The sequence below is a fragment of the Salmo trutta genome, chromosome 12, assembly GCF_901001165.1.
Source record: "Salmo trutta chromosome 12, fSalTru1.1, whole genome shotgun sequence".
In the NCBI taxonomy this organism is placed as follows: domain Eukaryota; kingdom Metazoa; phylum Chordata; class Actinopteri; order Salmoniformes; family Salmonidae; genus Salmo; species Salmo trutta.
Genome location: NC_042968.1, coordinates 68,384,050 through 68,401,514, shown reverse-complemented (window position 1 = coordinate 68,401,514; position 17,465 = coordinate 68,384,050). Strand labels below are relative to the sequence as shown.

Genomic DNA, 17,465 nt, shown 5'->3' with positions numbered 1-17,465 from the left:
AGTTCGCAACGAGCCAGGCGGCCTAAACTGTTGTATATACCCTGACTCTGCGTGCACTGAACGCAAGAGCAGGTTAAAAAAATATATACTTCTGTGTATTGATTTTAAGAAAGGAATTGATGTTTATGGTTAGGTATGATTGTGCTTTTCTCGCGAATGCTCTTTTGTTAAATCATCACCTGTTTGGTGAAGTTGAAGTAGGCTGTGATTCGATGATAAATTAACAGGCACCACATTGATTATATGCAATGCAGGACAAGCTACTTAACCTAGTAATATCATCAACCATGTGTAGTTAACTAGTGATTATGTGAAGATTGATTGTTTTTTATAAGATACATTTAATGCTAGCTAGAAACTTACCTTGGCTCATTGCAGCCACAGGGTCCTTTTGACACTGCACTCGCGTAACAGGTGGTCAGCCTGCCACGCAGTTTCCTCTTGGATTGCAATGTAATCGTCCATAATCGGCATCCAAAAAGGCAGATTATCGATTGTTCAAAACTTGAAATCGGCTCTAATTAATCGGTCATGTCGATTAATCGGTCGACCTCTAGTCCATACTGCAGGTCTGCCTGCCAAGCCAAGCCACTCCTGTCCTGTCTCTTTTTGAATTATCTGTTGATTACTAATTACTGCTACTCTATATTGCATTTATTTGTTGTTTTGGCCTGAGGTGAAAGGTTGAATGACGGAAATGTGCTTAGACGACATACAACAAAGTTGGCTTTTAGACACGCTAAACTGTGCATGCATCCCATGTGCAACAGCTGCAAATAAACAAACAGAACAGGTGCCTCTACCCCATATTTCCTGTGAGTTATGTAGGTAACCTATCTTTGCAGCGGCCTGGGACATAGGGTGTGGTTAATCCATCCGCTAAATAATAAGTTTTGATATTTGTTTACACAGGAAGCTGTATGAGACGTTGATGGAGAGGCATGGCCCGCATATCTCTACCCTCTTTGGACTCCTCCCTTCCAGGGATACCCCAGAGTGTGCTGGCTGTTTCCATGGAAGCTAAGTACCAATGCCAGCAGTGTCACCAGGTCCTGAGGAAGCCAGTCCAGGCTCAGTGTGGACATCGTTTCTGTGTCCATTGTTTCAAACTGCTCACCAGGTAGATTACTGTAGCTCTTCACCTCATTCCCACTACAGGCTCTGCAACCCCCCACCCTTCCTCAAGTTCCCCTTACTTTAATTAATCCTTTCTCACTGGGCATGCTGCTTCAGCCCACAAAGTCCTGCTGTAGCTATAGCACTGCAGTGTCTCTCTGTGGTGGGGGTGTTGTTGGTTCCTTTGCTCCCATCAGCATCTCGCCCTTCCACTTACCTCAGCCCCTGTCTGGATGAGTCAGCACGGGATTCTGTGTGTCGGTCTGCGGTGGGTGTGTGGTAGGGTTGGGCAGTATACACATTTCCATCCCTCCATACCATGCCTTTGGCATCCAAATATTATCTTAATCCAGGAGTAGATTGTCTCTGCTGCTGTTACCAAGAAGCTTGATCTTGCAAGCTAATGTTAGCCACTTAACTAACATTAGCAAGTTAGCAAAACCCAGCTGGAGAGAATTTATTTGGCACATCTTAGATAGTTAACTTAATAGTTAAAAGATATATAGCTGGCAAACATTTAGTAGTGAATTTCATACAAGTGTAACTTGATCACCTCACTTAAGTTGCGCTGTAGAGATGACTCCCCTCACAAAGCTCCCATTTTGCTCGTTGTGCTTATTTGTAAATAAACGCACATGACTGGCTCAAACCGCTGTTTTGGGAAACTAGTACCGGTAAGCTTCATAATGAAAAATTATGAAGCGCGTGCTGCATGACAGTGAGTGACTCACAAGGCTCTGGTCTCTCATCGCTGTGTGCTTGTAAACAAACACCACGTGACTGGGGACTACTGTAAGATGAAATGAAGAACGCTATGTTCTTTATCTCCTAACATATTGCCCAAGTAGCTACAAATATTCAAATGTATATATATTTTTTTAAATAAATAGTTTAAACGGTTTTGAAAAATCATCCCATGGCTTTTTCGAAATTCCCCTTTATACGGTATACCGCCCAAGCCTAGTGTGTGGTAGCCAGTCAAATTAACACCAATACTGGTCCAGCCTCGACTGGAACTATCTGGAATGGATCTTACCTCTGGTGGTGCAATACTGGACTAGAGGTCGACCGATTAATCGGAATGGCCGATTAATTAGGGCCGATTTCAAGTTTTCATAACAATCGGTAATCGGTATTTTTGGACACCAATTTGCTGATTATTATTTTTATTTTTTATTTTATTTTTTTGTACATTTTTTTATTTTAATTTAACTAGGCAAGTCAGTTAAGAACACATTCTTATTTTCAATGACGGCCTAGGAACGGGGGGTTAACTGCCTTGTTCAGGGGCAGAATGACAGATTTTTACCTTGTCAGCTCAGGGATTCATTTTTGCAACCTTCCGGTTACTAGTCCAACGCTCTAACCACCTGCCTTACGTTGCACTCCACGAGGAGCCTGCATGGCAGGCTGACTACCTGTTACGCGAGGGCAGCAAGAAGCCAAGGTAAGTTGCTAGCTAGCATTAAACTTATCTTATAAAAAACTATCAATCAATCAATCATAATCACTAGTTAACTACACATGGTTGATGATATTACTAGTTTATCTAGCGTGTCCTGCGTTGCATATAATCGATGTGGTGCCTGTTAATTTCTCATTGAATCACAGCCTACTTCGACAAACGGGTGATGATTTAACAAGCGCATTTGCGAAAAAAAGCACTGTCGATGCACCAATGTACCTAACCATAAACATCAATGCCTTTCTTGAAAATCAATACACAAGTATATATTATTAAACCTGCATATTTAGTTAATATTGCCTGCTAACATGAATTTCTTATAACTAGGGAAATTGTGTCACTTCTCTTGCGTTCCGTGCAAGCAGTCAGGGTATATGCAGCAGTTTGGGCCGCCTGGCTCATTGCGAACTGGGGACTTAGGGATGCCATCCATTAGATGAAATACGTAACGGTTCCGTATTTCACTGAAAGAATAAACATTTTGTTTTCGATATGATAGTTTCCGGATTCGACCATTTTAATGACCAAAGGCTCGTATTTCTGTGTGTTATGTTATAATTAAGTCTATGATTTGATGGAGCAATCTGACTGAGCGATGGTAGGCACCAGCAGGCTTGTAAGCATTCATTCAAACAGCGTTTGCCAGCAGCTCTTCGCAATGCTTCAAGCATTGTGCTGTTTATGACTTCAAGCCTGTTAAAAGGAACCACCAGCTTTCATATGTTCTCATGTTCTGAGCAAGGAACTTAAATGTTAGCTTTCTTACATGGCACATATTGCACTTTTACTTTCTTCTCCAACACTTTGTTTTTGCATTATTTAAACCAAATTGAACATGTTTCATAATTTATTTGAGGCTAAATTGATTTTATTGATGTATTATATTAAGTTAAAATAAGTGTTCATTCAGTACTGTTGTAATTGTCATTATTGCAAATAAATTAAAAAAATCGGCCGATTGAATCGGTATCGGCCTTTTTTTGGGGCCCCTCCAATAATCGGTATCGGCGCTGGAAAAAATAAATAAATCATAATCGGTCGACCTTTACACTGGACCAAGCTGCTCTTGCTGATTCATACTAAATATGTCTTCTCACTGGGAGTTTAACTATGTCACCATCTCAAACTGCAGCTAATTCTGTTTATTTGTGTTTTGTTCATTTCATTATAACACATTTTAGTTCTATTAACTTTGGGCACATTTTTTCTTCTGTGATTATGGGAAATATATTTCACAGTGGTTTAGATGGTACAATGATGCTCTACACAATTACTGCTTGTTTTCACACCTTTAGTCCTTTAAAGTAAAGTGGAACCATGTATGTTTTTATACTTCACCTGCTGCTAGAAATAGAGATATTTTTGCCTCTTCATTTGCTAACTTGAGTAAAAATGGTGCAGTGGAATGGAAAGAAGGTGGAGTGAAGCTTCAGCTTTTCTTAGTTCCAGGATGTCCTGATTATCATCTGATTATAATCGGAGTATGTTCAAGACTGGACATGCATTTTTTAACTTGCAAAGTGATCAGACTACATAGAATGTGCACGTGAAAGAACAACAATAAGTTAAAGTGTACGTGGAAGCCTGGAAGATAATTTTAAATACTGGATGGGCGATTAGTTGTTTTATAAGGAGAAACGGACATTCAACTACAAGCCCTCACTGTCACAGTCTTAACTCATTTAATATGATACATTTCACTACAATTCAGGTCAAATACGTTGTACTTGAAGTGCTATATTGGGGCTGATGTTGAAATTCAAGGGTCAGTAATTTGGTAATTCCAGGAATTTGTACAATTTGTAATCCTGTTTCGCTTTAAACTCACTAGAAATTCCAGTTGCCACATGTCATTTTCTCAGAATTGAATGGGGAGTGGTTTCAACATGGAGCTAGCTGGTCATGGTTGGTTATCTAAATGCATACCACATAGTTAGTGGTTTCTAGTGGGACTCCAGTATATTTCTGAGTCATGAACCCACACAGAAAACTCATAGGGGAACTATTATCTCCATTCACAACCCTCCTCCGTCTACTGGTGGTCTGACTCCTCCTTCACACTAAAGCCTCTCAATCTGTGAATTTAAACAACCTTTTAATTTGTTTGCATCTTTGTGTTGCCTTGCATACTGATGCGCCTGTCGTTGTATGTCTTGCCAGTGCCCACTAATTATAGTGTTCTTAATACCTATTATTACAATGTCTTTGCAATGGATCTCGTTGGGCAAGTCTTGAAGTGACTTGCCCGTTTGTGTTTATATATGTTTATCTGTATACTCCAAAGTGCTATATGTGCTACATAATTACATGATTCATCTTTCTAGTTTAACCCTCTACTCTGTAGCCTACTGGTAATCATTGTAAATGCTGGTAGTGGTTCAGGTGAGGCTAAGAGCCCTCTAGTCGTTGGCCACTGAAATTATTTTGTACTGTAAAATCACATGAAGTGTGTCTCCATCATCAGCTCCGGCCCAAAGCCCTGTGAAGCCTGTCGACAGGAGGAGATTTATGAGGAGCCACAGTCCATTCTCAATAGTAACGAGGTAAGGCTCTGTTCCATTCATTTAACTTATAACAACATCTCTGGTGAATCATGTTGCTCCTGGCGAAAGAAGGATATGGATTTCATTCACCTAAAGTATTTATTACAGTTCAATGTTTATTACAGTTCAATGCAGTGAATTTCCCTGCATGGGAAATTGGCCAGATGCCCAAGTACAACCTTCAACCAGACCCCCCCCCCCCCCCCCCCCCCCCCCCCCCTCCCAGTCTGGTTGAACAGTAACAGTGAATGTGACAACCACTGTATGTAATTAGAGTACTCTTTGTTCTTGTCACCTCCCTCAGGCTTTTCCAGACAATGCAGCTGGTAGAGAAATCGCCAGCCTGCCTGCCAAATGTATCAGTGAGGGATGCTCTTGGACTGGTTGCATAAAAGAATATGAGGTATAGTATGGAGTTAATGCTTATGTTTTACTGGGTTGTCATTGGGTGATTCAAATGAGAGTATCTTGTGCATGTTTTGAATTTGAGTTATCTGATTGGACGTTCCTCATGTCTCTCGTGTTGAGAGCCAATAGCAAAGCACACAGTAGCAATCTGACATGCTGACCAGACTGCCCCCATTGTGAGTGCGAGCGTTGCAAAATAAATGTACATATACATGTTATTTAATAATTGTATCTGCGTAGCCAGGTGCTAAAATAGAACTTGGTCCCGCCTCTCCCATCTACTCATTGGTTTTTACAAGCGTATACCCACATGGGTGGTTGAAAGATGAACGAGGTCCACACTCCAGTACAGTTGGTGGCGATTAATGCACCTTAAAGTTAGTTGCCAACCATCATATAAAATCCACAGAAGAAGAAGAATGAACAGGAGAGATTAATCAAAGAAAACAAAGTAAATAATAACTAGGTTTCACCTTTTATCTGGGAATTAATTGTCGGAGAACACATGCTTTTGTGTGACTCAGAATGGGTGAAAATTCTGCAAAGATCCAGCACACAAAAAAAGGGACCATGTGTATTTCAGGTTAAACATCAACCCATGTTTATCTCCCAGGACAAATTAGCTAGCAATGCAAGCTAGCTAAATGTCCATGAATGTTTCATACACTATGTATTTTATCCTGCCCCTAAATGAATATAGTTGGTTCACAGTTGGTTTTAGTATTTTTAACCTGTGTGTCATGAAGGCGTCTGGTGGGGATAGATAAAGTCAACATGTGGAGCGGGTTTGGTTGTCATGCGAGAGTGAAACAGGATCTGCCTTTGTTATGTAACTTGGAAAGTCCCTGGAGTTTTTTTTAAATGAATCCTGTTAGGCGGAGAGTGGAAAGTACCCAAGACGTGCAGGCTTAATTTACATTCTGTTTACCATCTGTCTTGAGTAGTCGTAGAAATTCATAATAATAATACTGCTAAACTGCAAATTATTGTATTGTTGTTAGACTAATTTAACTGTAAATCCATTTGTCCATTGATTGTAGAGACTGAAAACAGGAAGAGAGGGGAATTTTATGAGGAAGCAAACCTTGGCCTTCTGCCAAGAGTTAAACTAACATGTACTGTTGTATAACAGGGAAGGTTAGGGAGGGGGAAAGTTTTAAGGTCATTGCTCTTTTATTTCTTCAGTTTGATCATTTGTATCTAATCGTAGGTTATAACTTGTATGTTTTGTGGGGGATGTTTAAAGACTGTCAACTGTAAATATGTCTGGTAATTCAGTAAACAGTTTTTCTGGGGTTAATGTGCTTCCTCAGAACTGTGGATAGAATTGTATTTACTTTCACAAGGGGGAAAAAAAAAGAAGTGATACTGTCTATGCTACATTTCTAGGACCGATTCAGCAGAATGTTTTTGTGTTGATGAAGATTGTGCAGTTGAATGTCATGCTGACAACCAACTTGATGGTTAGCACAACTTGTGCTAAAAATGTTCTATCGTGTAGACGTTTCGTGTTGGTTCAGTGGCCTTTTAATGTTGTCGTTGACTGTGGGAGATTGTGTGATTGGAGTCAGTAACACGTATTCAGTGGACTATAAAAAAACAACCTGTGTTTACTGTATCGCGGGGACTATTCGATGCTACTGCAGTCCGCCACAGGATGTTTTTGTATTTGGAGGGCAAGTTGGTCAGGATAATATCTATGAGGGTGCCCATGTTTCCGAATTTATATTGACATAGGCTTAAACGTTTCGTGAGTTTCCAAATTAGGAAAATACTTTAGACAAGTCGTTATTGTTTTTAGTTATGGTTAAGTTTGGCTTGGGGATATTTTAGAGAACGGTTGGTAAGGGTATGTGGAAAAACATGCTCACTTACCTGCTCTGCTGCCTTCTTGAGCCTTGAGACTGAATGAGAAAAGACATGGTGGTAGATGGCAACACTCTTCTCTCCCCCCACCCCCTTCCCCTCCCACCTGCTTTAAAAAAACTCAGCTAGAGCAGGACTGACATTTACTGTAACAATTCACAAGTAGATGGATTCATTTGAATTTGACGTCGTATTTTAACTTTTGTAGTTGTGAGGCACAATGAATTCAGCCCTTGTCACACAGTGGTTGAATAAGCAATTTTGAGTTCTTGTTGCACAACCGCAAGCAGTTTCAATGTGCAGTTTCATGCAACACCAAAACAACCACAATAGGCCATACTCTCACAAACACATACAATGTTTCCAATCTCACACAACACCTTTTTCTATACATGATCAATATTTAAGTAGAGCAGTGGTTCGTATATGGATCTGTGGTGTCACTTTTAGTTTACAACCATAAAGAGTTTCACATTTTCAAAAAACTATTTTGGCACCACTGTCTAATCATACTTCCTGATCCGTTGTGGCCGTTTTCAGTTAAACTAGATGTACTTCTTCTAAATGCCATAACCGGCTGCTTATAAACTCGTATGCAACAGACTGGTTAACCATCAACCCAACCGTTATTTTAATCTTGCAAGCTATGACTTGCATAGAACTGTGTTTACTGAATAGACAGGTTGTCCCTCTTAAGCCAAGGAAGTAGGAGTAGGCTATAAAACAGCTATTGTTTTGGCTTATCATTGATTTTAAAGGATTACTTATTACTGAGAACCAGTATTAAAATATATGCACTCACTACTATAAGTCACTCTGGATAAGAGTGTCTGCTAAATGACTAAAATGTAAAAAAATGTTGCAGTCATGCCAAGTCTGCTCCTTTCTTAACACAATGCTTTTTAAAATATCTTTTAACTTTAAATGCAAGTTCAGAAAGGAAACACCACATAGAAATATTTATAACCATTTATTAAGCAATGAATAATGCAAGTCTTGGAACTATAGGCTCTGCTCCTTCAGGTTAGCTCACTGCCCAGGCAAAGCGTCAATATATAATATAGCCTATGGACAGTGAGTGCGGTAAGCTATACCAATCCCCCGGCACAAACACAGAACCTGGTGGTGCGAGCAAGAAGCCGGTGTATAGTTGAAGTAGCAGCATGATGAGTGAGGGGACCTGGTCAGCTTAAAATAGACCACCAAATAATGTAGGCGTGATTGATACTAGCCTCTTTGGTACCGTCTCAGCAGGTGTGTCAGCTGAGACTGGCCACTCAGGTTTCCATTCTGAACTGGCTCCGCTTCATTTCAGAAATATAGCGCCACGAAGAAATATGTTTAACCATTTATTAAAGATGCACTATGCAGAAATCGCTCCGCCATTTTCTGTTTGGAAAAATGTTAATAGTTCGGCTAATTTCTGTTTGTGACTAAACAACTGCATAGTGTAGAGAATCATTGTACCGTCTAAACTGCTGTGAAATATATTTTCCATAACCACGAATATTGTGTTATCAGCTGTTTTGAATCTGGTGTTCAAAACCGAAAGTAAAAGATGCAAAAACGAAAATTAAGACTGGGAAGCATAGAAAGAAATGGAGCACATAGAACAGATCTACCACTTCTTAGACTTGCTTTCAATGAGAATGACAGATTTATAACTAACATTTCTATGTGAATCTGGTCGGGTCGCCCAAAAAGTTACATTTTGCAGCTTTTATGCAATGAATAATGCAAGTCTTGGAACTATAGGGCTCTGCTCCTTCAGGGTAGCTCACTGCCTAAGCAAAGCATCAATATATAATATAGCCTATGGGCAGTGAATGCAGTAAGCTATACCAATCCCCCAAAACAGCAGAACCTTACACCAGACGACTCTGTAGCTACGGCAGAAGCGCCATTTAGATATTATCGAATAGACCAGTTAGGTAATCTTACCATCGCAACAATGAATCCTATGTGAGAATGTTAACCATGTGTGGCATAAACTGAGCAATGTGTGACTACTATCCCTGGTGACGTACCGATGGGTACCCTCGCTTGAGGCATGATGATCTTCATCTTGGCACGTGAACTATCTGCCTATCTTGCCAACACACACTGAACAAAAATATAAACGCAACAATTTTACTGAGTTACAGTTCATATAAGGAAATCAGTCAATTTAAATAAATAAATTACTCTAATGGCCCTCTATGGATTTCACATGACTGGGCAGGGGTGCACTGGGAAGCCATGCCCAGACTATCATAATTAGTTTTTCCCCACAAAAGGTCTTTATTACAGATAGAAATACTCCCCAGTTTCATCAGCTGGATAGCTGGTCTTAGATGATCCCGTAGGCGAAGAAGTCGGATGTGGAGGTCCTGGACTGGCGTGGTTACACGTGGTCTGCGGTTGTGAGGCCAGTTGAACGTACTGCCAAATTCTCTAAAACGATGTTGGAGGTGGCTTTTGGTAGAGAAATTAACATTCAATTATTTGGCAACAGCTCTGGTAGACATTCCTGCAGTCAACATGCCAGTTGCACGCTCCCTCAACTTGAGACATCTGTAGCATTGTGTTGTGACAAAACTGCACATTTTAGTAGCCTTTAATTGTCACCAGCCCAATAATGATCATGCGGTTTAATCAGCTTCTTGATATGCCACACCTGTCAGGTAGATGGATTATCTTGGCAAAGGAGAAATGCTCACTAACACGAATGTAAACAAATTTGTGCATACACATTTTGTACATATGGAACATTTCTGGGATTATTTTATTCAGTTCATGAACATGGGACCAACACTTTACATGTTGCATTTATATTTTTGTTCAGTGTGTGTGTGTACGGTACCTGTTAGATATTGCGGGCATCCTGGGATGTGCTTTTGTATGTTATTGCTGTAAGAGTGAGTTAGCTAACATGCTCTATAATGGTCGCATTAGCCCCTGCTATTTCAGTTATTTCCATGCTGACAGACAAATCACGAATCTATAGCCATCAACATACTATTGTCCTGCACATCTAATGTGCTTCCTTGTGTCTATCGTCAGAATAAACACCAATCAACTGGGATCGCTGGCTGGACAGTTCTTTCTTTAAAAACACAACGGAAGAGTTACGAAGTACGAACACAATCTTTTACACTGGGGCCAAGACCAGTCTTCTTGTCTTTGCTGGACATCTGTTGCATCAGTGATAAATAATGGGTCGCCCAGCGTGGCCAGTGGTCGGCATTGCAGATAGCGTAACATGGAAGAGAAAGCAGTGTTAGTTCGAGCAATGACAACTGGAGTACCTTTACCCTTCGTATTCGTTTTAGAATGAGTTAATAATTGGTTACATAAACTTTTGGCCTCCCATCCCATTCTAAACACCTATTGCCGACTTTGAATTCATGTTACCTGATGAAATTGCTTTACAATATGATCTTGTTGCCATCTGATGCACATTCAGATGTCATAAATCAGCACTGCAGAGCTCTCCCAGTACTATGCCTTGCCTTGGTTGTATTACTTTTGATGATATCTGGAAATGTGCATGTACACCCTGGCCCATCTACAGTTGCTAGCCCCAATTCTGACTTGTGCTCTGATATCTGCTTCACTGATTTCTGCTCCCGTAAAAGCCTGGGATTTCTGTACGTTAACACTAGAAGCTTATTACCTAAAATGGATTAATTGAAAGTGTGGGTTCAGAGCTCCAATCCAGATGTGTTGGTCACTGAGACGTGGTTAAGGAAGAGTGTTTTGAATACTGGTGTTGAACTTTCTGGTTATAACCTTTTTCGGCAAGCCAGATCTTCCAAAGGTGCTCGGTTGTGCACGGTTGTGCTTGGTTGTCTCCACAAAGCCTGTCTCCAAACAATTTGATTTGCTGGTTTTAAGTGTTTAAATGTTTTACTTTCTTCGCCTGCTTGCCAGTGTTGGAACACCCACGTTTCTTAGCTGGAGCCTTACCCGGTGGTTCGGCTGGGGCAACCAACTCATCGAAAATCCTCACGGGAGTGGATACAGTGCTTTTGAAAAGTTTTCAGACCTCTTCCCTTTTTCCAAGTTACAGTCTTATTCGAAAATAAAACATTTTCCTCATCAATCTATACACAACACCCCATAATGACAAGCACATTTTTTTTTTAAACTTAGCACATTTATTACAAATAAAGAAACATATACCTTATTTATATATAGTATTCAGACCCTTTGCTATGAGACACAAAATTTTGGTCAGGTGCATCATGTTTCCATTGATCATCCTTGATGTTTCTACAATTTGATTGGAGTCCACCTGTGGTAAATTCAATTGATTGGAGAGAATTTGGAAAGGCACACACCTGTCTATATAAGGTCCCACAGTTGACAGGGTTGTGTCAAGGCCCAGATCTGAGGAAGGGTACCAAAACATTTCTGAAGCATTGAAGGTCCCCAAGAACACAGTGGCCTCCATCATTCTTAAATGGAAGAAGTTTGGAACCACCAAGACTCTTTCTAGAGCTGGCCGCCTGGCCAAACTGAGCAATCGGGGGTGAAGGGCCTTGGTCAGGGAGGTGACTAAGAATCCAATGGTCACTGACAGAGCTCCACAGAGTTCCTGGTTTTGGTTGTCCTTTCTTAACCTCTTCAGTCCCGAGATCCCAGCAAAAATAGGCTTTTCATTTATCTGACCTTCATTTATCTGCATGTCCAGCTCTTATATTTAGCTTCACAATGAAGTGTTTTATTATTTTATTTTCAGGACAACCAGGGCTACAAGTAGGAAACAAAACCATTTGACATAAACAGTTGAATTCATGAGTTTTATAGAAAAATGTCTATATACAAATAAGGTCCGTCAAAGCAAAAACATGATAGAAATGAATGTATATGAATGCTGTAAGTAGAGAAATTGTTTGCTCACTGGGAAATGAATGTCCAACTAGTCAGTGACAAGTGTTTGGAGTTTGACAGCAACTATGTGAGCTAATTACAGTACTATAGACACTATGTCCTGGGATTTCCTATGATCTATGTAGAATAACCCCTTCCTTACCTTCTAACCACTGTTAGGTTCTAATCTTTCAGAGTAAATAACTCACGGACACTAGAGAAGCTTAACCAAGTTGAATTCTTCCCAAAGGGTCGTTACAGCTGTAATTCAGACAAAAACATGTTCTCACCATCACAAGTATATATACTCCACTTTAGACACTCCTCCTTCTCTCCAATCCTTACATCTTATGGTTCCACAGGAAGAGGGTAATAGGATGTAAACCCTTATTACTCCCTCCTGACCTCAAACCCTCCTTCGCCTAATCCACAGATGTCCATCCACTTCCCCTATAGCAATCCTGTGATCTCCTCCCTTCCACCCAACACATTCCAAAGCCATCTGTCTTTCTACAGAGACCCATTATCTTTTACTCCTTATACACAATGCGTCTGATCAATCATGTCTTTAATATCTCAATGTTTACCCCGAATCCAACACCACTCGTTTAGCTTGTGAGCATCATAGAGCAGAACATGTTGCATGTTGGTGAGAGTCTCAGCTTTTCATAGATAGCTTTTAATAGTTTGTAGCTCAAACCATTAGGACTCTACAGACGTTTTTGTGAAAAAAATACCTGGCCCGGGCCCCTTTCGGGATCCGCCATTGTCTCAAAAAGACTGGTCTCGTTTAGCCCCTGTTAATCCCACAGATTAATGGTTGGTATCTATGGATGCAGAAGAAATCCAATGGTACAACCCAAACGTCTGTAGCTCAAAACGTCTGTAGCCCTTTTATGTTTAAAAGGGGTTAAAGTCAAAAACGCACCGGTGTTATGGTGGGACTCATTGGGTTAATACTGCTACACGTTTCTGCAAATGGTCAGTGGTAAAACTTTGTTTTTGTTTCCCAGGCACAACACGAGGGCAAGTGTGAGTATGAGCGAGTACCATGTGAAACCTGCCAGGTCCTTATCCTGCGCAGTGAAAAAGAGAGGCATAATGAGAGAGAATGTGAAGCAAGGACATTGAACTGCAAGTACTGCAAAGTCTCCTTCAACTTCAAGGAAATCAAGGTGAGACGCTTATCTGGAGAACACCAATGGCCAACAAATGTACAAGTGGATACAGTACTCCAGAGAGTCAGATTCCCTGTGGCTCAGTTGGTAGAGCATGGTGTTTGCAACGCCAGGGTTGTGGGTTCGATTCCCACGGGGGGCCAGTACGGAGAGAAAAAAAAAGAAAAAAAATGTATGAAATGTATGCATTCACTACTGTAAGTCGCTCTGGATAAGAGCGTCTGCTAAATGACTAAAATGTAAATGGAATGGTTATGGAATGTGTTGATTCTGAGATGAACTGTTATTCTCATACCAACTCCCACTCCTTATCTATTACAGGCTCATGATGAAATCTGCCAGAAGTTTCCCATGCAGTGCAAGGACTGTGGAAAGAAAAAGATCCCACGGGAAAAGGTCTGTCCTCTACTGTGTCCTTTTAAAAGTCTTAATTTGGCTTGCTTTCTAGGTCAATTAATCATATCTTATCAGCCTTGGTGCTATATAGTTTCTGCTTTCAATAAATATACATTGTTGCCTAGTCAAGTGGAGTAGGCCAGAGCATGAACAGACTCATTTATCACTCTTTAGTAGAAGTAGGTCTCACTATGAAGTCTTCTCATAACAGAACTAAGAAGGTAGTTGCACTTTGTTTGAGTTAGCCCTTTGAACTTAGGTTATTTTATTCTGTCTCAACAGTCATCTACTTTCACATTTGAAATAATGCCGGTTATTTTCAGGGTTAAGCCCCAATTTAATCTCCATAACCCTGATCTTTCTCTTTCTGTTCTCTCCCTACAGTTTCTAGATCACAGCAGATCCTGTGCCAAGTCTAAGACTGCATGTCCGTTCAGTGAGGTCGGCTGCAAGGTTGTGGTGTGTATAGAAGATAAAACCTTATCTGAATAGATATAATTTATCTACAGTATATGATGATGGCCGCCTTAGATATTTGAAAAATGCATATCTTTGATTGTAATGTCCCAGACAGCTCTTGAATACGGTTTCCTGTTTGTCAGAGGAAACTGGTTTGTATTTCTCAGTATTTTCCTATGACTTACTTGCCCTCATTTGACAGTCAAATGAATCTGGCTAAATTTGTAGTAATTTGGATCAAGAAAAATCCCCTCTTTCCTCTTGTTTTTCTGAGTCACCTTGACTACTCCATGGCATGCAGACAGTGAACAATGTTCTGTTGATTGTTTGGTTTATAGTTAGACCTTTTATAATTAGACACTTGTGGCAGCTTCTTGGTTGAGGCACAAGTAGTATCCAACCTAGTAGTACATACAGCATGATCTGACATCTACCTGGCCATTGTTGGGGTGCAAAAATCGTCTGTCCTCGGTTGTAACACTCACCCTAACCCTAACCCTACCGCATTCCAAACTGCCTCTGGAAGCAACATCAGCACAATAATTGTTTGTTGGTGTAAAGCTTGCCTCCATTGGACTCTGTAGCACTGGAAACACGTTTTCTGGAGTGATGAATCACGCTTCACCATGTGGCAGTCCAACGGACGGATCTGCGTTTGGCGGATGCCAAGAGAATGCTACCTGCCCGAATGCAACTGTAAAGTTTGGTGGAGGAGGAATAATGGTCTGGAGCTGTTTTTTATGGTTCGGGCTATGCCCCTTAGTTCCAGTGAAGGGAAATGTTAATGCTACATCATACAATTACATTTTAGATGATTCTGTGCTTCCAACTTTGTGGTAACAGTTTGGAAGGCCCTTTCCTGTTTCAGCATGACAATGCCAGCATTCACAAAGCGAGGAAATGGTTTGTCAAGATCGGTGTGGAAGAAATTGACTGGCCTGCACAGAGCCCTGACATCAATCCCATCTAACACTTTTGGGATGAATTGGAACGCCGACTGCGAAGCCAGTCCTAATCTCCCAACACCTCATTAATGCTCTTGTGGCTGAATGGAAGCAAGTCCCCGCAGCAATGTTCCAACATCTAGTTTAAAGCCTTCCCAGAAGAGTGGAGGCTGTTATAGCAGTAAAGGGGGGACCAACTCCATATTAATGCCCATGATTTTGGAATGAGATGTTTGACGAGCAGGTGTCCACATATTTTCTTGGGTATTAGACACACCCTCAACAGAGAGACGTCTCAAAAGAGACATCTAGTGTTTGAGAGTAAATGTTCTGAGCTTTATGTGCAGTTCCCTACAATTGAATTCCAGCTTGAATCTCAATATTGAAGGGCATCTAAAATTGACACTGAACAGTATGATACGGACTAGTTAACTCATTGTGCTTAACGCCTTGTGTTGTGTCACCACAGATTGATAATGGGAAGCACAGTGACCACGAGCAGACTAGTGTCATGGAGCACATGCGTCTGATCCTGGCGACTATGTCTCTGGTGCGGCTTCAGCGTCCAGAGGCCCCAGGGCTGGGGGAGTGGCAGGAGGACTCTGGGCTGGGCCTGTACCGCGCTCCCGAGGATGGAGCCACAGCTACTGCAGCCACAGATGGGGGAGGAGCCGCTGCCTCTGGACAGACATTTGGTCTTGACCACAAGGTGGGCTTCATTTGGTCTGATGCATTTGATGAATAGGAAATACTACAGAAGCTATTGTTGTCTTATATATTGTTTTAAAGCTTCCCTTATTTAACAGGACTATGTCAACCAAGCTGTTAAATTATCAAATGGATTGGCATCCTACTTGTTATTGAACTCTTACAGATGGCCTGAATACTAATCCATACAGAGATGTTGCAAATGCAGTAACACATAATGAAGGACTTGTCTTCGTTGTATTCTCTGTGTTGTGGTCCTGCAGGTGAGAGCACTGGAGAATATAGTGTGTGTACTGAACAGGGAAGTGGAAAGGAGTTCTCTCACTTTAGAGGCCTTCTCACGGCAACATCGTCTAGACCAAGACAAGATTGAGAACCTCGGCAACAAGGTACGTCAACTAGAGCGTACTCTCACCATGCGGGACCTACAACTGGCTGAGACAGACCAGACTCTGCGAGAACTCCAGTTTTGCACCTTTGATGGTGTCTTTGTCTGGAAGATCGCTGACTTCTCACGCCGCCGCCAGGACGCTGTGGCCGGGCGAACACCCGCTATGTTCTCACCAGGTTAGATCTGCCCTGATTATTTATTTCTTATGTTATTCACCAGTCCTTAAGGCCTGCAGTTACAAGTTGACTGGCTTTAACTTGAAAATCCTTCTATTTTCATTTAGGAAAATCTGATTTGATATCTTTCTTTTTATGTCCTTGCTCTTTAGTGTATCATAAGTATACCATACTCTATGGAAATGCACATTTTTGGCAGTCTAATTCCACAAGCGTGCACTCATTTTTACCACAAGTGACTCAATAAGTCACAGATGCCCATACTGTGATTCTAATATAGTTCCTCTTATCCCATAGCATTCTACTCAAGTAAATATGGCTATAAGATGTGTCTGAGACTGTATCTGAATGGGGACGGAACGGGTCGAGGGACTCACCTTTCTCTCTTCTTCGTGGTGATGAGGGGCAAGTGTGACGCTCTTCTCAAATGGCCATTCAGTCAGAAGGTAAGACTTGAGTAAATAAGGGATACAAAGTATATTGAAAGCATGAGCTTTCCAATAGAATTCCAGGCACTAGAATCTATGCCAAGGTGCATTGAAGCTGTTCTGGCTCGTAGTGGCCCAACAGCCTATTAAGACACTTTGTTTGTGTTTCCTTTATTTTGGCTGTTACCTGTGTCTAACATTAGTAACTACAACAAAATGTATTATAGTAATAACGAAATATTAAATCTCCGTCCTCTTTCCTCGTTCTCTTCCCTGTAGGTGACACTGATGCTGCTGGATCAGAATAACAGGGAGCATATCATTGATGCCTTCCGGCCTGATGTAAGCTCCACCTCTTTCCAGCGACCAATCAGTGAGATGAACATAGCCAGTGGCTGCCCACTCTTCTGCCCATTGGCTAAACTGGCAGGCAAGAGCTCCTACCTTAGGGATGACACCATTTTCATCAAGGCCATTGTAGACCTCACAGGCCTGTAGTGACTGTGGAAGTCACTACAGTACAAAAAAAAAAA

The 17,465-nt window shown here is 41.2% G+C and overlaps 1 protein-coding gene across 2 annotated transcripts in view; it reads left to right on the top strand.

The window, feature by feature from the left end:
- Nucleotides 1-17,465, top strand: part of LOC115204052 (TNF receptor-associated factor 2) — a 19,430-nt gene extending 1,965 nt beyond the window's left edge. The window contains exons 2-11 of one of the 2 annotated variants that reach the window (XM_029769301.1): nt 913-1,120; nt 5,046-5,124; nt 5,429-5,527; nt 13,266-13,427; nt 13,752-13,826; nt 14,211-14,279; nt 15,699-15,938; nt 16,201-16,504; nt 16,802-16,950; nt 17,212-17,465. In XM_029769301.1, the coding sequence (XP_029625161.1) occupies nt 942-1,120; nt 5,046-5,124; nt 5,429-5,527; nt 13,266-13,427; nt 13,752-13,826; nt 14,211-14,279; nt 15,699-15,938; nt 16,201-16,504; nt 16,802-16,950; nt 17,212-17,430 (1,575 nt within the window). In that variant the 5' untranslated portion in view covers nt 913-941 and the 3' untranslated portion in view covers nt 17,431-17,465. Of the gene's footprint in view, nt 1-912; nt 1,121-5,045; nt 5,125-5,428; nt 5,528-13,265; nt 13,428-13,751; nt 13,827-14,210; nt 14,286-15,698; nt 15,939-16,200; nt 16,505-16,801; nt 16,951-17,211 lie in introns of both variants that reach the window. The other variant, XM_029769300.1, reaches the window with a different exon arrangement.